This window comes from Falco cherrug, chromosome 10 (genome assembly GCF_023634085.1).
Source record: "Falco cherrug isolate bFalChe1 chromosome 10, bFalChe1.pri, whole genome shotgun sequence".
Lineage (NCBI taxonomy): Eukaryota > Metazoa > Chordata > Aves > Falconiformes > Falconidae > Falco > Falco cherrug.
The window spans coordinates 1,387,277-1,407,878 of NC_073706.1; the positions used below are offsets into that span (position 1 = coordinate 1,387,277).

A 20,602-nucleotide genomic window follows, 5' to 3' on the forward strand; every position below is an offset into this window, starting at 1 on the left:
TTATTCCCCAGCTGACAATAATCACAGTAATTTAATAGGTAGCTTCAACATCAGACTTTTTTCTGTATGTAACTGTATTCTGAAGGAGATAGTTTTCTCTTTAATTATAGTATGGCTCTTTCTTTTAGTTTCCCAGAATAAGGTGTTCCACAACCCCAAATTTTAGCATTGAATTCTTTTTAAAAAGCTGATATCTGAGGGCAAGCTTGTTACTTCAAAGGAGCCATCCCTCCTTTAAATTTATGATGTAGACATTCCTAATATAGAAGTTGAAAAATGAATTATAAAAATAGAAGTGCAACACTTGGAAAGTTACAGAAAAAATTCTTCCCTCCTGGGTACTGAAGAGGTCTTTTAAAACCTTTCCGTATTTCCAGTAGTAGAGGTGTTAGCTTTGCTTTCCACTGGAGAGTGATTTCTGTGGTGGCAGACTGATGCGTGGTAACTTCTACCTCAGAAACCTTGACTGTTGAAGTAAGTTTTTTATTCATAATCTTGCCTATGGAACCTTCATTTAATGAAATGGTTTGATTAATGCAAGCATTGTCTACTCTTGCCCTAGTTAGAGATGCCTTGGCCTGCCTTTAGGTCAAAGTAGTCATTTCTAGGCACGTGAACTATTTCTAATAGGAATGAGAGCGCCAAAAGGGGAAAAGGGTGAGGGAAACTTGTGTTTAATCTCCAAACACAGACTGTTAGTGCCTTTATAATATCTTATAGGTGGCATAGGTGATGTGTGGGCACTGATGCTGAAGCTTGGCACCTCCTAGGCACTGATGGAGTCACCTCTGTGAGGAGGGAAGAATCGTGATGATTTGCTTAGTTCTTCTAGTGGTTGCCTGACCATAGTTGGCATATAAAAAGATAGAGGTTTTGAAATTTATTGCTTCATGATCCAGGTGAATTCCTTGGTAATACTTGAGAGCCAAGAAGTATAGGAGTCATGAAGGAATATATTCAACACAGAAAAGATAAGGTTGACTTCCTTGGGGTATGTATGACTGGAGAGCCCATTTCTGAATATTCTCTGGCCTTCTTAAAGCTACATTTGAACAGTCCAGAGGACAAGAGCAAGTGCTGGATGGGCCAAGGTGACTGTCAGATCCTTCTCATTAGATACTCCTCTTAAAAACTTCTCTGGGAAACAGATGTGGAGGCAACTTTTTAGGACGAAGATTTGTGATTGACAGGAACCAAAGGACTTAATGTGCCCATAACCCAGAGGTCCATGCTTTTCAAGCATGAGGAAGAAGAATATGGTTTTCATGCCACACAGCCCAGATCTCCAGCCTCGCATCCTAATGGCCCATGCAGATCCATAACGTGGACATGCATATTGACAAAGCATCTCTGGGAAACCCAGTGGCTATTGGACTAGAGCTAAATCTGGAGACAGAAATTGTTTCTATGGTTGGTTTGTGGGTTTAATCCTAATGAAGAATGGTTAGAGGCAAGACAGACTTAGAGTGCGGTGGGTTGTACAGGCATGTAGTAAATCAGGAGAGTTGGAGCGAAGACCCAGCTAGCACAATATTCCGTCCCTGGCAGGAAGCAACAGCAGATGTTAGAGGAAGAGTGTAAGAACAGAGCAAAGCATCCATTGATACTTCCCTGTTACTCTCTACTGCTATGGGGTTTCCTGAGCTAGAAGCCACATTTGTCTAATTCTCCATTTTGGAATCCCCAGCACCCCACCACCGCCACCCATCCCCCTGGTAAATGTTATCTAAGTGACTTCTAAACACATGAACTCTTTTGGAATCTGTAGCATCCTGTGGCTGCATGTTCTAGAGTTCAAGCACAAGTGTGACAGTAAATGATGTTTGCTTCTGATGTGTGTGTACTGTTTAGGGCCAGAAATTAAATTACTTAAATGTATTTAGATTTTGTTTTTGTGAATTTGTGTTAGGCGCAACATGTGATGAAATTCATATTAATATTTAATTTTGGTTTTGTGTTTTTCCCCCTGCATCAAGGGTGCAAAATGCCTGATACTTTGAATTCATGGTTTCTAGTAGCCCAGCTTCATGTCTGGTAAGTGAAAAGTAAAATAGTAATGTAACTATTTTCAGGAAGTACTGATATGTACCTTATTGTGAGAAAAAGTAGATTTCATGGTTATTGATAATAGTAGTTATATTCAGTTTACTGATTATTAACTTTAGAGTTTTCTACTAAAGAACAGAAAGTCTCATAGAGAAGGTAATAACATCTTTTACATCTCTGAATTCCTCAGTAGTGGAATGATCTTTGCCATGAGTTTTCTAGAAGCCTTGCTCAGCCTGTGTGGAAAAATCTTACTTGAGTGTTTTAGGAAAAACTTAAATTTATGTAAAAGTAATTTAAAATGGGAGAATTTGTGGTGATTGAAGTTGCTGCTCATCAGAAGCATTTAACAAATTATAGCATTGGCATTTATTCTTGCACCTCTGAACCATACGTGCAGGTTAGTGAATGCCAGCTTGGCTACATGTAAAAATATTAAAACCCTTAAACATTATGTTTTTTTCCTTTTTTTTTTTCATTTGTGAAAATAGTAGCCAAAAAAAATCAGGTTTTCATCTAGCTTTACATACTTGTAAAGGTCAGAGGGATGCACAAGGGAGTACAGTAATTTTTGTTAAGTACCAGATCTTTCAGGAAACTGAAGTCCATAGACTTACATTTAGCTATCCAAAGGCTGAAAGGAAGTTTGTACTGAAATAGCTGCACTTTAAGCATAGGCCCCTTATTTCCTTGCCTCCTTTTTTTTCCCCTTGCCTCCTTTTAATTTCCTGTCTCCTCAATATATTGAAAGATGGGGCAGCTCATTTCACTAGAGAATTAATATATTAGTAGAAGCACTGAAATTATAATCAGTTAATGAAATCAGTGGAATCAATTAAGGAAGAACTTCGAAATTTGCAGTTTCTTTCTTACCATTCCCTGTGGAAAAAAGGTTTTAAAAATCAATTGATAAGCTAATCATTCATATAGATATTTGGAAAACTACTGCAATAAATATTCAAAACCAAACTGTTCGTAAGTATCTGGGGAAAACCAAAGAAGGGTGACATGAATCTGCAAAGAACACGCCTTTTTTCCACATCATCTTGATTTTGAATTTACAGGAAAATGTACACTGTGATACACAAAATCACATTCACGATACATAACCTTCTTTCATGACAGGCATAAAAACAAAAGAAGGGACTATGACGGAGATTGAACGAGTATGGGTTACACAGAAATTCTAAGATTAGAGCTACATTGGAGAAGGCCAAGAGTTGCCACACTTTAAGCCAGTGATGTTAAGGAGATATTTAATGAGGGAAATTGAAGTACTCTTAGGATATGGCAGACAGGTGGACAGCAATGTACTACATAATCAGGAAGGAACCAAATCGCCCCACTTCGTGTGACAGCAATGAAAATTCGAGTGTGGAGGTTAACACTAAAGGTTAATATTTCCAGGGTTTATGTGCCTTGCTCCTCCATGTTCCTGGCAGCTTGACCTAAGGAGCACTGTCATTCTGGACCATGAGTGAGAGATCCAGCTTGATATTCCAGGATGCAGAGAAGCTTGCAATGGGCCTACTCGCTACCTGGGTCATTGGGAAATGCTGCAGGCTTTGCTTGTGATTAGCTCAGTGACCAGGATACTGCCATGACATGGTTTTGCTTTAACAGTCAGGTTTATTGCTGTGCTCTCTGTGATTCTCTTTCTTTAATCAGTTTGACCTTGATAAAATGGGAGCAGGGCATTATTGATTCCGTTAGCTCTGGCAGGATCAAGAACATCCTATCCCTGTCTGAAGGCTCAAATACTTCTGTCTTCCCTGCTGGACCTTTTGCCTCAGAGGCTAGAAACCTTCCTGATTTGGTGGCCAATGACCTGACCATGTAGGTTCTGGTCACAGTCTTTCAAAGCGTTGCAGTCTAGATCATGTTTTGGTGTACGCACTTTTTCCTCTTTTCTTGAGAGCTTTAGTTTCAGCTGATGTAGACTGTCTTCTGGAGCTGGAGATGATGAGAATTTTTCCTAGTTTAGTAAACGCTGCCTCCTTTCTTGCTGTTGTTGCCCATTACATTCTAGTTAACTGTGTTTCTGTGCTTTTTGCATCCCACCTTTTATAGACTTAAGGTGCTTGTCAGAGCATACATTACGTTAACACATTCTGGTGGGTCCTCTCTTTGAATCTCTGGCTCTTATTTCTTCTTGTCTGTGAATACAGTTTCCCTACTTACCTCCAGTCAGAAAGGGGGCAAATTCAGGCTCTTGTGTTTAGCCTCTGCTTTTGCTAACTTATTTCAAGATAATGTTCCTTTAGACACATTCCAGTGCCTTCCAATGCAGTGCTAAAATTATATATTAGAAAATCAATCTGTTGGTATTCTTTCTTGAATGTCATGTTTTTATAGGCCATTTCTGTTACTTCACGGCTTTGGTGTCAGGAGGACTTTCTATGTTTTTAGAAGTCCAGACCTTTTAGAAAATCTGAAGCTGTTCATCTCCGCTGCTGGGTTTGCCTTTTTCCTTGCATTGGCAGTCCTAATGGAGTATTGGCTGTGTGCAGAGCTTTTATGCAACTGCCAAAGAGATGACTTTGACTGTACTAAGAAATGTCTTGGTACAGGATGTATCATGTTACATACCTAGAGTTCCCTTCATATTTTCACCACACCAAGTATGGTGACATCTCTAAAGTATTTAAGATTGAAATAGAGAGGTGCTACAATTCCTGTTCTGAAAGGCTCAAAGCTCTGTTGTGAGAATTCATCTGAGTGTTGTTTTTCATAAGGAAGTCTGCACTTGAGAAAGTGTTGATCAGTCTGAGAGAGTCCAGAGGAGAACAAGAACCACCAAGTATGTAGGAAACAGTTCCTGGAGGAAAAGATTTCTCAGGTTTGCATAGAGAAGACTGAGGATACCATACCATTTTGAAATGTGCTGCTTCAGAAGAAGGGGAATAAACTTTCTGTGTTTTGTGACAGAGAGGACAGGGAGAAAGGGGTTTAAATTACATCAGAGGAGTCTTGCTTGAGAGAGGTTTTAAGAGAAAGTTTATATGGAATGTCTCAGGCATCGAGTTGATCCTGCCTTTACATGAGGGAATGGGCTACGTGGCCTAGGCAGAGAGAGGCACCAGGGAAGAGGAAGACTGCACAGCCAGGCTTGCTGTTAGTTTGTGCCCCAGCAAAGACCTGTATGTGGCTGTAAATGCATACAGTACTTGGTGAGCTTGCTAGGCTGGGGCACAGGATAACATGCAGACCTAATTACGAAGAGTTCAGAATTTTGCTTATAACCATTTTTCATAGCATATGTCACAACATACAGCTGATCACAAACTCGATTTCAGAGCTTCCTTCTCCTGTCTCCCAAGTTGCTGGCCATTCATGAATGGGTTAAACAGAATACCCTTCCAAAATTACTGTTGATATAGTGTTGTTAGGCCAGAGTAATTTCTCTGGACAAGTTTAATGTAGCCCCAGTAGCTGGTCTGGAGCAACTGGGGAAGCAGGAATGAGTGGCCAGGTGGAGGCGATAGTGGGAAGCTCTGTGTGGGCTTTGCATTTGTCGTGCTTTAGAAGTATAATGCATCATCATACCTTGATTGCTTGGCACTGAGCTGCCTCACAACGGTTGACAGGGCAGTGTCGACTACTGCTTCTGGTGTTTAAGCCAGTCTTTTGGCACTATGGGAATAATGACAGAAGCATTTGTAGCTAAGGCTGTTGTAGAAAACTGCTACCCCTCATCTAAAATGGGTTGAGTTGATGCTCCTGTTCCTTTTCAGGCATCTTTTCATATAATTTTCTTACCTTAAATACAGCATAAATTATCCAACCCAACCAATGTCAGGTAGACAGCTTTCTAAAGATAGTGTGGAATAATTTTGCTTTCATGGTTTGATGAGGATGAGTCAGTATTTGACTAAACTACAGGACAGATTCTGTAGTGAAACGATAAAATGTTTCACACTGTGTTGATCTAATGAGAAGGCTTATAGTCTTTAAAGAGCCTGTGTCTTTTAAACCTCAGACGGCAGGTGTAGTAACAAACTACCAAATTTTCAAATAAACTGCAAAATTCCATGATCTCACTCGTGGTGCTGCAGAACAGCTCTGTGACAGCACTATGCATCCAAACACAGAGCCACCTTTTAGGCTTCGTGAGTAGCAGTTTTTACTCTGAGCACCACTGTAGTCCTGCTCATCAGTGACCAATTGTTAGTTGTTGGTCTGTGTGCTGCGCTCTCCTCCTGCTTCACCACCGCTGAAGGCAAACTGGATAGGAACCAGTATTTATGCTCAGGAGTAGGTTTTCTTGCCAAGCCACTCTTGAGGTTCCGCCCCCCCCCCCCGCCCCGAGCTTGCATATTCAGCAAGAGAAGCATAAAAATGGTTTTCTTAGCCCAAAATAGGGATACAGTAACTCTTACTAATTAACTTTTTTACGCAGCTGAATTATGTAAATGCACAAGGAACAAAGGTTTTTAAAATTGGTGAAAGTAAGACACAAAAGTTTTATGCTCCTTGTGCATTTGTTTTGTGGAAGGATTGGGAACTGGACAGCTGTTCTCTGGGTTCTGAACCACTGTTGTAGCAGAAAGCTTTGTCATCTTTCTGTGACCAAAATAAGCATTCATTTCTTGATACTGCCTTAATTGTGTTGTTTGCTGGGTCAGTGGTGTTGTTGGACAGATAACGAGTTGTCACTGCCACAGCATAAAGTTCGGGAATCCTTACACAGCTCTGCTTCCTGAGACAGAAATTGCCACCATCTTCCCTCTGTTCCCTTTGCTGACTGTTGCCCCTCTCCTTCTCTACCTGCCTCTGCCCAGATTCTCTGTCACTCCACCCTTTGATCATTGGTCTACTTGTCATGCCTCAGTCCATCTCTCGAGTCTTCTGACCTCGTTCCACCTGGCTTGTGTTGGAGCCTGAGCTGTCTTGTATGGCTGGTGTCATTTTCAGAAACTCTCCATCTAGAAATCAGATTCTGGTCCATGGGCATTTCTTCTTTCAGTTTTGGTGTCTCAGTTGGATGGCCCTTGTATGGGACTCAAATCTATGGTTCTAATCAGAAAAAAGAATATAGAAGTAATGCAGTTTGTTACCTTCAGTTTGTTTTGTCTCTGTGACTCATTGCTACCAATTAGTTTTGCTTCTGAAAAATACCTTTCCTTTACTAATCGGTAGAGAAGATAGAATCCATCATAAAGATTGGCATCTCCTGAGGTCAGCTCACAGTCAGGCTTCAAGTGTTTATGATTGTCCCTGTTGAGCTGGCATTTACACATCACCAAATACTTTGAATGCTTATAGGGAGGCACAAATCTTATGTCCACTGAAGAAACGAATGGACAAAAAAAAAAATAAATTCTAATTTTTAACTCTTGTGGCACATTCACTGTTGTTCGTATGCAGCTGCTTCAAAGTGGCCTCAGTCAGCTCTGCTCTGTTGTTTTTACATAAGCTGGAAGAATAATTTCCTGTGAGCAGTTTCCCATCTGTAGCACGTCTCTATGAAAAGCAGTAACGTCTTTGAGCTCCAGTGTTTGAGCATCACCTCGTCTACAGTAACTCAGTCAGTCATGGACAGGCGCTTCTGACTCGTAACACAGCAGCAGAGCTGATTAGTGAGGTAGAGAAGGTGGGACTGGTGATGGGACTCAGCTTAGTGAGGAATTGCCTGTATTTCAGTTCATGCTGTTTACAGATCTTGTAAAAGAGGCAAAATAAAATTTTTGTTCTGATGATTTATTTTTTAGACAGAACAGCAGCAATGACGTTCAAGTGGCTTCAGTGCTTTAAAAAAACCCTCAACCTGGTATCTCATTAAGATCCCACAGTGAACTTACAAACTTGTGAGTTCTTCTAGCAAGTACTGTGTGTAGGGGATTTTCTGAGTGGTTGGACGTGTATCCAAAGACCCACATAGCTGAAATAATTTAAGACATTGCTAATGCGAATTTGGGTGAAGTCTGTAACTTGCCTAAGCTTTCACAGCTTGGCTACCTCGGACTTTTACAGCACTTCAGTATACCATGCTGAGTTACAGCTAGCTTGTAGCCTAGGATTAGACAAGAGATTTGTTCCTGCTCCAAAGGGTGATATGTTCTTAAGGCTCAGGAATCTAGGTTGCAGTACTGTTTAACTAGATTACAGTACTGTCAGCCAGAATAGCTGTCACTCTTCTATAGCTGGACTGGCCAAAATATCATAGATACTGCTTTTGAGTACAGAATAGAAAAGTTTGTGATAGTTTATTTAAAAAATAAGTTAAAGTCTTTGTGGGTTTTTTTTCTGATCACAAGAATACATACTGTGAGGAGAATCTTAAATGAGCTGAAATATATTTAATTTACTCTTTACATTTGAAGAAAAACTAGAAGCTATGAATTTGATGTTTATTTTTTTGCAGGATGTGTCTGGTACGATTGAAGCAGGAGGGTCGCACAGGCAAATACATGTGTCGCTATATAGTTCACTGTATGTGGGAGGATGTTGAACAGCGTGGTAAGGTGATGGGGGTAAGTCATCTTTGGTGTTGATAATGATGATTTGTATCTTTCAGTGATTTTATAACTTTGCATATCTTAGAATGACTAAGAATCAACCTGTAGCTGCTTGTTTATTTCTTTATTAGCTTAAGCTGGTACATATAACCCTTACTCCTGACCATTCGTTCCTGCAGTTGTACTGTCTGTTGTATTGAGCCACTCACCTCATTTCTGAAATTGCACCATAGCCTGGATGAAGATACTGATTTGTCTGAAAGTAATTAATTTGCCATGTGGTTTGCCATGTGATTGCAGAAGTGGATGCTGCTGTAACAGAATGGGAATTTGTGGGTAGGAATAAGCAGGTGGTAATTTCTGGCTTTTAAGTCTGTAAGTGCGTTTCTCCAGCCTTCTGTTGGTGATAGTCTTCAGAGAAGGCAGTGCAGAAGCAGTGGAAGTAGGAGATAGTTTTCATAACCCCAGTATCACAGTGGTGACAGGAGACTTGATACACTTGAGGATGCCTGTGTTCAAGGAACTTCTATTGGGGGAATAGGGCTGGGGAAGTTTGCCTGTGTTGTAAAAAAAAAAGAAGAGAATTGTTCAGTGATTAAACAGAGGTTCGCCTGTGATTAAAATAAATTAGACTGTTAGAGAAGTGACATTTTTTGTATAGCAATAGTGGCATATTGTCAAGTCTTAGTTGTCAGCAGTATTTGGAGAGGCTGCTAGGGTATTCTTACTGGTGAACAAACAAGGGGAATTAGTGGGTTAGCATTTAGTATGTGATCACATTAGTAATTCAAGAGGCTTCTCTCTGATATTTTGTTTTGTATGTGGCTTTAGACAGTGTTGATTCTGGTGTAACTTCAGTTATTCCATCAGCAATGGTGGGTTTTTTCCCTAGCTGCTGGGAATTTCATAGCTTTACTGTGTTACAGCTTGCTTTTAAAGACAAGTCATCCTCTTAATTTTAGAATCACAGAATAATAAATCTTAATCTTAGAATCATTTAGGTTGGAGAAGACCTTTAAGATCATAAAGTCCAGCCATAAACCTAACACTGCCAAGTCCACAGCTAAACCATGTCCCTAAGCACCACATCTAGATGCCTTTTAAATACTTCCAGGGATGGTGACTCAACCACTTCCCTGGACAGCCTGTTCCAGTGCTTGATAACCCTTTCAGTGAAGAAATTTTTCATAATTTTGGGTTAAAAGTAAATTTGGGCATCTTATAATTTCTTGCTACGTTAATGTGCTTATATAAATTCCAGTATGGGAATCTCCTTTTTCCTGGTCAGATGCCATAAGGCAGTCAGTGTGAGTGAGCCTAGACAAATTAGATGATAGTATCAGAGAAAAAGATTGAATGAAGTAGCTTCTGCATTTTTGTCCTTATCCAGTGCCTTACATCAGTGGTTGATTCTACTTTCTGCAGGCACAGGAGACAGCTCAGACCTTTATTCTGGGTGTAAATTTAAGGCTGCTCTTCTTGAAAAGCAAAAAAAAAAAACCCAACAAGAACAAAAACCCCAAACAAAACCCCACAAAAAAACATACACACAAAAAAAAAACGCTAACAAAAACAAAACAAACAAAAAAACCACAAAAAAAACCCCAAATAAACACCATTACCTCCCAAAGCCCCCCAGAATCTCTTCAGATATCTCTTGATTCAGTCTCTGCACAGAGAGAGTGCTGCTTTGGAACAAAATTATTTCTCTGTTCCTTTTGACCCTAATTTTGCCTTAAATGAACTAACCTCAAATGCCATCTTGTAGCTGTCCTTGCAGGATTGGAAGCAGCAGCAAACAGCAAAGGGAAGCAAAGCTAGCTGTTTGCTACCCTTACAATTATGCAGAACTCAAAAGTATAGCATGGTGTAAGTTAGACCTGTATTGAGATCTTTTTTTCAGTGAACTTTAAGAGGATAAAAAACCCCAGTGTTTATAGTCGGTTCTTTGTAAAGGGAAACATGGGGTTTCCATTTCTGCAAACTAAATTATTCCCGGGCTCCCCAAAATTCCCCAGAGTGTAAAAAAAAACCTCACCAGTGTCCTTATGTTTTTGTCCAGTCTGGAGTCTCAGGTGTTAATACATGCATATTATTATAATGGTATGGTTGCTGTATGATGCAACTGTAAGGAGGTCTTAAGTTGTTTGAATGCCATTCATTCTCTGCCTTAGCAGGTTAGGCATCTTTTCAGTTTGAATTTAAATTTCATAATCTTTGTTTGTAATAATGATCATGCAACGTAATAATGAGTATGTTTAACTTGCAATAATATGATTCCTATAATATACTTTTGACTGTAACCTAGTGTTAACGTAGCTTTTATGTGGCAATAGCTGATGCTTAAATGAAGTATGTACACATTTAAAAGCTTGATCTCGAAAACAGTTACATCTGTGTGTATATTTAACATAGTTTAGCTGCACAGAGGCCCACTGATTTTAATGAGACTCCTTCTGAGAGAACGTGAACTTTTGAGGTAACTGCTAACTAGACTAGGCACTAAGGGTGTGTAAGCAAGCATAGTGAGCTCTCCTAGATTGTAAACTTGGAGATTAGGACTGCTCTCTTCCCCATAGTGTTTGTGAAAGCATAAGGTTTTCATAATGTTTTAGTGATTTTTTTTTTTTCTTTCATCTTTTAATTATTCCTGATCTTTCAGTCATTATTTTTTCAAGGTGTATGAACTTTATTTAGCGTCTTCTGCTAGTATTTATTGTATGTTAGATGAAAACAATTTCTGCATTGGTGTCTGAAGAGATTAGCTATTCCCTTGTTCCTTATCATTGCTTTATTTTCCTTCCTTGGTGCTAGTGATGCTAGCTTAATGTACCACTTCACGCATGCCCCTGCATGGGCAGTTTCTGTTTATTCCATGCTCTTCACTTACTTCACATAGATGTGATGGAACTCTTTTTCTCACATCTCACCTTTAGCAATTACAAGGAGTCTTAAGAGTTTTAAGTGATAAGTAAAGGGCAGTTACCGTGCTAGGTTCTACTTACTGTCTTGATGTGTTTATCCCTAATAGTTCTTTAAAAAGGAGGCTGAGGTAATGACAAAGGGCTTATGAGCTGATCGAGGAGTATGTGTAACAGCTATTTCCGTCCAATGCTTTCAAATTTCAGAAGCTGAGCCTTTCTCAGAAGCAAGTTAAGTGAACAGAAACTTTCCTGAATACTTTTAGGGCACTAAAGTTATCATCTGCATAGCTCCTAGGAGGCTAGGAATTTTTTCCCCCTGCTTTTTCTCTCATGCAGGGTATCAAAGGTCAATATTTAATTCCAATCGGTACATTCCTGTATTATGGTATAAGTGACAGAGCACGTGTATGAAATTGCTAGTTGGATGCAATTAGTTTAACTTGTTGACAGACAGAGCTGTGGTTCTTCTACTCGTTTCCATATCTAGCAACAATTCCAACACTTAATGCAGAATATGGATACTATATTCCTGAACTGATATTGATGGTTTATTAAAATATGCCATCTGCCTTTGAATATGCAAGTTCATTGAAGCTGAGAGAATGTGAGGCATTTTAACTACTAATTTACATCAGCTCCCAGCTCCAAATGGAGTTTGTATTATTTCAAAACCTGGTTGTTAAAACTGCTGAGATCTAAATCTCAGCTACAAAGTTTTGGGACCTGTTAGCCTGAGCTCCTTCAGCACTCCCTGAATGTCGGCAAGAGTCAGAAACCAAAACTTGACACAGCTGTAAAAACACACAGAGAGCTTGTGGCCTCAGCAAATTCTACTGGTGCAGGCATATTTCAGATATAAATTTTACTCTGCTGTCCCTAGTACTAATGAAGTCAGTTTCTTTTGGTGGGTTTGCAGCCAGGTGTGTCCAGTTCTGTGGCTAACCAGTGCTCTTTACTTAATTTTTCCACTAGTGACATTTCTATCAAACTTTAAAAACAAACAGAAAAATTGGCTTGATGCAATGGCTCAAAGTGTTAATAGTAACATTAGGCTGGGTAAAAGACTTCCTTTCGATCCTACTTTGCCAGAGATCTCCACCTTGTGGCTTGCAGTGAGTAGATTTATACTATGCAAACTGGCAGCTGCCTAATCAGTTTGTAAGGGGAATTCACTCAGTACTAGAAATTGCTGCTATTTGTTTTCCTAACAGAGTTCTTTAGTAACCTGAATATTAACCTTACTGATCTGAGTGTTCTGTTTTAGTAACTGTGTGTATATAAAAGCAGTTGATACAAGTTTTCAGTGTATCTTAGATGCATCTTAGATGAAGCTGCAGAATTGATCAGAAGGACTTGTAGATGCTGGAGTTCCATGGAATGGGATTTCAGCTGATAAACAGACAATAGATATGAGGTTACAAAAAACCCCACACAAACACCACCCACCCCCACCCAAAAAAAAAAAAACCAAACCAACACACCTTGAACAAAACCCAAACAAACAACAAACTGCCACCAAAAAAAATGTACAGCCCTTACCTGCTTTGCTCCAAGAACCCCATACTAGTACTTCTGGGTGCAAATCACATGTTTTCTTACGAAGATCAATCAGGCTTCATTCAGATACCTGTAAATCGTTGTAGGCTCATTTTAGCAGTTAGTCTTGTGCGGTGTGGTGGCGTTCTGCTTCTGAAATGAGTAAGTAGGGTTTTTTCAGTGCAAAACAACGTTTCATAACCATACATGTTCTGAAAGCTGCAAAAGAGATAAGAATAGGGCTTAAGATAAGGAGGGTCTGTCAAGCCCGGTGTGCCAAATGTGTTTTAATTTATCTTAATCTCACTTTCCTGTTTTCCCACCAGACCACTTAGACCCTTGCCCCCTTTTTTTCCAGGAACACATCTAGGTGTCTTTTGAATTCATTTATTGGCTCTGCTGTGCATAGCACAATACAGTCTTTGTTACACTTTTAGCTAGAGCTGTTTATATACAGTGACCCATAATTTGCTCTCAGTTACGTTGGTGTACATCTGAAGTAATGCCATCAGAATCAATAACGTGGTTCACATCACTGTAACTGAGAGCAGAATTAAGTTCTGTGAACTTGAATGCCATTTTCTGTCTTGATACTGTTTTCACAGCGAGAAGACTTCAGATGATTAAAAATGCCATTTTACCTTACAGTAACTACAAAACCTCCTAAACTTGATATAATTTGAGTTTGTTATTTGTATTGTGAAGAAAAAAAAGTCTGATGTTTCTAACTAAAGACTCAGAAATCATGGTCACAGTGAGACAAGTAAGATTCTAGAATTGCTTTAGATGAGAGGATAGGGTGTGTAAAATTGGTAGAATTTTTTAAAATGGAGCTTGATCTTTGTGTGAACTACTGCAGTTGATTCACTTGCAGTGGGAGCTACTGTACTCGAATACGCAGGGGGTCCTTTTCAGGCCTGTCTCTCAAATCTGGTGGGAAGTGGTGGACTCAGTTTGGGATGCACAGAACAGAAGCTGCATTACCATGGGAGAGCAGGATGTGAGCTGGGGCAGAAGGAAATAGTGTGCAGCATTCTGGCAGTGCAGTGGAGTGGGAAGTTGAATGGAGGAAGCGTACTCAAGTGAAATGTAGAGAAGGTAGCGATTTTGTTTGAGGAAACAGATTGGGATATGAGATGGAGGATAGTGTTTAGTATGGTTGAGAAAGGTTTTTGAAAACCTATAAAACTAGAGAGGAAAATACCTAGTTTCAGATGGTCTAGGTATATTTTGAAATGCGTAACTTTCCTAGGACATTTTAAGGACAGAAATGTTACCAGTTTTTAATGACTGTTTAGAAAACATGAGACATGAAATCTTACCAGTTTCTGGTGTTACCTTTTGTAAAAAAAACAAACAACTTGCTTTTGTTTAAAAAAACAAAAACATAGTGAGATACAAAATTGGTGTGTGTGGGTTTTGTGCTTTTTTTAATAGGATAGGCATTGGATACCATTGGATAATAGGATATCAGGCATTGTATATGTTTTAACTGAACTTAGTGTTGTAAGAATATCACAAAAGAAATAGTTTGTCAACCCTTGATCCTTTCTCAAAGAGCTCAAAAGTTCACAGCAAGTTTTCAGTATTTTGTCACTTCCTAAATGAATAATAGTATCAGGTATTGTTCCAGAGTAAATTTAGTAAATTTGATTCTGGAAATCTTAAATATGCAGAAAACGCATGTGTATAGAATGTTACCTGGAAAATATCTTGACTGTGGTGAGATCTGGAACAAACAGTATGCAGTGTGATGCAAATTTAGCTTTACCAGGTCATGGAGTTTTGAAATAGGGATCTCTTTCTCGTGTTGTTTTTAATGTAGTTGTTCTAGAACCAGTGTCTGTGGAATGAACGCACGTGGGTGTCTGAAATATAGGCACGTTTGGGGCATGCCAAAGATACCTGGTGTTGAAATCAAGTTATGATATATGCTTGGGTTCTTTTCAACTGGCCTGCCCTGTTTTTCTGTAGAGTCTGGCATAAAAAAATCAATTTAAATTTCCCAGATGTGTTGGATCTGGTTACTGTAAGGTAGTGTCCTTGGTCTGGTTTGTGCCTCCCTCTGGTGCCTGCAAGAAGTACGCTGGAAGCTGCTTTGTAGCACCTTTTCTAGAAATACCTTTCTCATTATTCCTCACTTTCTGCACCAGTGGGACTCACATGCCAAAATCGATTTTACCATGCAGTGCTCGTAGGTGTTAAGTGCTGCCCTGTGTTCCTCAGACTCTCCAGAACAGAGTGTAGTTGCCAAAATTCGAACGTTGAGCAATGCAGTTACTGCTCACCACAACTGCATAATTTTTATTTTGATAGCGTAGAGATGATTGAAACAGGAAAATGATCCTTACAGAACCTGCCAGTCTCCAGGCTCAGCAGAATGGGTAACACTATGTTGTCACTGTTGCCTGGCTCCTGCCAGTGCTTTGTGTATCACTTGGGATGCAGTTTGTGATTTGCCTGTGGTCAGTGCAGGGTTAAGTAACACGTTGTTATGTGACTCTTGGACATTTAAAGACCACTACCTCTTCTAAATAAGAATAATCAAATGAACCATTGAGAGGTTCTGTGGTTTTCCCGATATGTTTTGATCTTACTGTTGCTTGTGCTTTTTGCTGCCAGTAGAATATCACTAATATCTTATGCTTCCTCTTCAGGAAGGAATAACTAACTTTTCCTTACGTTTGTGCTGCCCGCCTGTCTTGAAGGACAATACCATAAGTATCAGTTAGGGTTCCGATATGGTGCAGGGGTGCTGCAAGGGTTTGAGGCAGTGCCTTCCCTTCCCCTTGCACAACTTGTTTTTGTGTCTCTGGCAGACTCAACAGCACCCGTGTGCTGTGGCTTTGATTAAAACAGTATGCAGTGGTTGTTGGCTCTCCCAGCTCACAAATTACTACTGCCACCTACTGCAGTGTCTCTGGCTGTTCCCTTCCTCCTGTATCAGGAGGCCCTGGTGGCAGTTATCAGATGGTGTTTGGTAACTGCTGCTGACAAGGAGAGGTCGGTTGGTTTTCTGTACGCATCTACCTTCCACTGAATGCTTCCAAATGCTAATTCTGGCTAAACTAAGGAGTGGTTGAAGTGCTTTATTTTGTACAAATTCTGGACTTTTCTTCAGGGGGCACAAATGGCGCATGTGAGGTCTGTTTGGTACTCTTCGTTTCGGAACTCTTCATTAAGCCTTATTTTGGAGAAGGATTAGTAACTTTTATTACTTTGTTTCTGAGAGCAAAATGTGAGTGCAGCTTTACAGACTACAGTGAGTGCTTCCAAGAGGGAGAGGCACAGTATGTGAGAGAAACTCTTTTCTGTTTTCTCTTTGACAGCAATTGCATTCAGGCTAATAGGATCTTCATCAAGCTTGTATCTGTACAACTGTGGTAATTAATCTTACTCTCTCTGTCATGCTAACCAGTTAGAAGAGCATCGTCCTGTTCTCTGGGTTGCCTTCCTTGCTTGTCACTTTTGTTTTGTCAGGTGTGGTGAAAGTTTACTTCCCCATTGGTTGCTGTGCTCTGTGGTGTGCTGACTATTACTGTTTTCATGTATGCCCAATTTTGGCATTTACATAAGCAATTACTTAAGGTCTTAATTCATCGCACCCATTCTGAATGGTTTTTTCCCCCTCCTTGTCCTTGGTCATTTTTCTGTTGCCCTAATGCCTGAACTCACTGGAGCTTGTATCTGATGCCTTTCTCAGGGTATGCACCTGTTTCCACCTTTCCCCCCTCTGTCAGTATGTCACATAGTTATCCCTTCCTACTTCCTATCTTGTAGAGATATTAGTTTATCTCTCTACCTTTTTTGTAAATTCTTTTTGTTTCCTTGCAGGACCCCTTTGTATGTGTCAGGCTGGCACCACCACCTCTCTCCCTCCTCTTGTGTTCCTTCATGTTTAACTAATCCTCTTACAACCATTAGTGCCAGTTGTGCCGGCTCTCCATCCGCGGCATGCTGCTTCACTGCTACAATGGGAGTTTCATGTTGCAAAGGCCCACAGTGGGAGCTCAGGATCTGTCCTCTTGTCTGCTTGCTTCAAACCCACCCTTGCAAGTTGAAGCATCTTCATGACTGCTTCTCTCAACTCGAGATTTGTCTTTTCTTCTCCAATTATTTTATTTCTTTTTCTGAACACTTTCTTTCCCATCCTAAATCCTAGTTGTGTATTTGCCATCATCAGCACTTTCCTCCACTAGTATGCTTGTGCCTCATCTCTTTCTCTCTCTGACCTAGATGTCACTCGTGTCTTCCAAAAACTGGTGCAATGATAATCTCCCTGGCTTGTTGCACACTGTGGCATTACATCTCCTGACTGTCTCCACTAGGGGTGGGGTTTTTTTTTTTTGTTTCAATAGCCTGTAGTATGTACTGGGGAGTGGGTTGTCCATCTGCCAGCACTGGCAGTCTGGATCAGCTTCTCCTGTGGGCAGCTCTATGCCACTTTAATTGTTGAGCTCCTTCGAAGGCCAGTCTTAAATTCTGCTGCAGACATAATGTCTTTATGTTTACAATGCACAGACCACAGTGCCTTGTAGCCTGGCTAGGTAAGTGGGTTGCAAATGTTTGTATTTTCCGGTTCGAACTTTATTTTGTTACTTTGTTTTCTTGACTTCTCTGGCCCATTTTATCCATTGATAAAACTGGCAGCTCTATGAAGCCCTTATTTTTGACTGCTTTTGGTAACAGCTCCCACGGTAGAATAAATGATAATCATCAGCAAGTGCAAATGCAATACATTCAATAATTCCAATGTTTGCTTTCATGCTTGCGTGCTTCTTTGATTTCTTTTGCTACTTTAGCATAAGCAGTGGCATATGATACATTTGTACCTGTCTAGGCAAACTGATGTGTGTGTTGTTTATTTTTTTTTCTATTCTGGTTTGGGAATCTCAGTAGCTTCTTCCTAGTCCCTTTTCTGTCCTCAGTTATTGTGTCTTCCTCTTCTGTTTCTGGTCATACACAGCACTTCTTGTATCTCTGTTGATGTTAACTGGATATTATGCTTCTGTAAGGACTTGAATATTGTTATTTCCATATTCAAAGGGCAGGAAAGAATGCAAAAGGTTAAAAGATTTGACCAACATACCACTGTGTCTGATCTTAGAGATCTCTCTTTGTTGCTAGCAAAGCGTACATCATGTTGATTTTCAAGTTAGTCAGATAGTCTTGGGGCCACAAGAATGACTGCACATGAAAAGTGAGATTCAGCTAGTGGTGTGGAAGTCATGGATGGAAGATGGGTCAATACAATCTTGGTGTGTGTGAAATGAGCCACAGTGATTGGAATTGATTTTCAGATGGCTTGGGCACGGATTCCATAACTCCAAATATATTTGGTAGGTAACAGAAGGATGGCAGGCCTGTGAATGACCAGTGCTTCTAGGGGGTGTCACCTGAACTGTATAGTCATTTGACTTGTTCATGCTAAAAAGCACTAGCAATTCCTTCTATTTGTGGTTGCTGTTTGAAGACTTAATTGTTTAGACATGAGGAAATGGCAGAGACCCTGTAATTGATGGAAGTCCATGGCAAAAGCCCCTGAAGACAGAGCTATGTACTGAGGAGCTTGAAAATAATGTTTCATTGAAAGCATCCTAAATTTGCCCATTTGCATTTCCTTTTTTATTATGTACTTGCAAGAGGGAAGATGGCCCCTATGTAAGTTTAATCTGTGTTATTCAGGAAACCGTGTAAAGAAATTTTTGGCTTCTTGAAATCCTTGCCCATGTTTTTAGGATCTTCTGGAAGTTTATTCACAGCAGCATGAAGTCTGAATGAAGTACAGAAGTAAGATGGAAAACTCACAGTATCTTACCATGCAGCTTTTTCATGGTTCGCTTTCCTCCTTTGCCTTTTACTTGAGGGCAGAACTAGGGTAGAGAAATAATTTTTGTTCGCTTCTGAAAGGTTACAGTAATAAAGAAACTCTTGTTAACATCAGAGTATATGGCAGGCAGGAGTTTTCACAGTCTGGCATTGTTTATTTTACCAGCAATTTGGAACCTTCTGCACTCTTAAAATATTGGCAAGAAAATATTTAGCTGTTAACTATTCTGTGGCATGTGTGTGTTTGAAGCCCTGGGGAGGAGGAGTGCTTGGGGAAATTGGGTTTTTCTCAGCTTATTATTGAAACCAGAAGGTGCAGAATATTGGTAGAAGGTGAAAGCAATGTGACTTCAAATTAGAATTTTACCCAAATGTATAACTGGTGGGAGAATGTCAAACAGGTCACGTATAAACAGGGCTGTGCTGGGAAATAGTGGGAAGTCTGATGGAGCAAATGCAAATAAGCCACTTTGCTAGGCACTACAAAAATTAATTTGGAAGTGAGATAGTGAGTATTTGCATTTGTCCTGGCCTCAATCACTGGATAAAGGTTGTAGCAGTACTAGGTGTTAGCATCGAGAATTAGCCTTGCTGATTGCTTACTAATTGCATGAGCTCTTGCAATTGTCACTCAATTTTTAAATGAAATAAACTCTCCACAAAAAAAGTTTAGGAGAGATGTGACTTGCTGTTCCTACCTGATAGAAACTTCTTCTGGTCCCAAATTCTTGGTGGAAGAATGGGGGTTTTAAATTATTTTTTCCCCTAGGAGAAGATCTATTTGGTGTGAGCAGCATCATTCTTGCTCTTATTTCTACATAAAGTGTAGCCTCTTCCCGTGAGGTTACTATGGTAAAGGTAGCAATATTTTTTTAATTGCACTAGCATACTCCAGGTGAAATTCCTATCAACAAAGTGACCTGATGACTGGCATCCAGGATCATCTAATGGGCTGTGGCTGTCTTGCTGCAAGTCAGGGCTGGAAGAGGTGCACAGACATAAGAGATAGCAGTCAATATCTGCAAAGATAAGCAAAAAATGAACAAAACTGAACATACTCAGAAGTTACTCTTCTAACGTCAGGTGAAGATCCAGTGTACTATTTCTAGCAATGACCAGAGATATTTGGGGAAAAAGTGTAAGAAACTGAATTGTGTATCGGTATTTCTTCAGTACGTTCTCTTGGCATTAACTAATGAGTAATATGAGAGTTGCGTGGGGACGATCACATTTAGTATCTACTAACAGAAATCCTCTGTGGATGTGAAGTCCCTTTTTTACCCTTATATATTTTTTGCTCTTTAATGTCCTGTGGCAATGACTTCTGCCATGTAACTGTGTTGCATGAGAAAGTACTTCTATTTTTGAAGCATTATTTGTTCATTTCGTCAGCTTTTCTACATCTTTTTTATAAGAAACAGTGAACAGTAATTTCTTGTTTACTTGCTCAATATCACTCATGATCCTACTTCTCCATCATCTTCCTCCTCATTTCTTCCTGAATATAACTAGTGTTTTCTCATGTGTCTAACCACCTTAGTCTTTTCTGTGTGTCTTCTAGTTTTTAGATTTGTTCTGAGATTAAAAGGTAATAAATATGTGCATCATTTTATATGTGGGCACACTATGGCTTTATGGCCGAATAGGGTTCCTCTTTTGTTCTGTATTCCTTTCATAAGTCCTCACATTTATTTGTCTTTTTCTTCAATATTGAATTGCTGAGCTGGATTTTTTTTGAGATTTATCCACAAAATCTCTTTATTTCTGGAATTGTAGCTGCTAAATGTATACACATGGTTATATAAACTT

The 20,602-nt window shown here is 39.7% G+C and overlaps 1 protein-coding gene across 2 annotated transcripts in view; it reads left to right on the plus strand.

Moving 5' to 3' along the window:
• LOC102052472 (ubiquinol-cytochrome-c reductase complex assembly factor 1) overlaps positions 1-20,602 on the plus strand; it is a 46,822-nt gene that overhangs the window by 14,462 nt on the left and 11,758 nt on the right. For both annotated transcript variants that reach the window (XM_055722436.1, XM_055722437.1), the window contains 2 exons: positions 1,977-2,034; positions 8,411-8,519. In XM_055722436.1, coding sequence (XP_055578411.1) covers positions 1,977-2,034; positions 8,411-8,519 — 167 coding nt within the window. The remainder of the gene's footprint in view (positions 1-1,976; positions 2,035-8,410; positions 8,520-20,602) is intronic.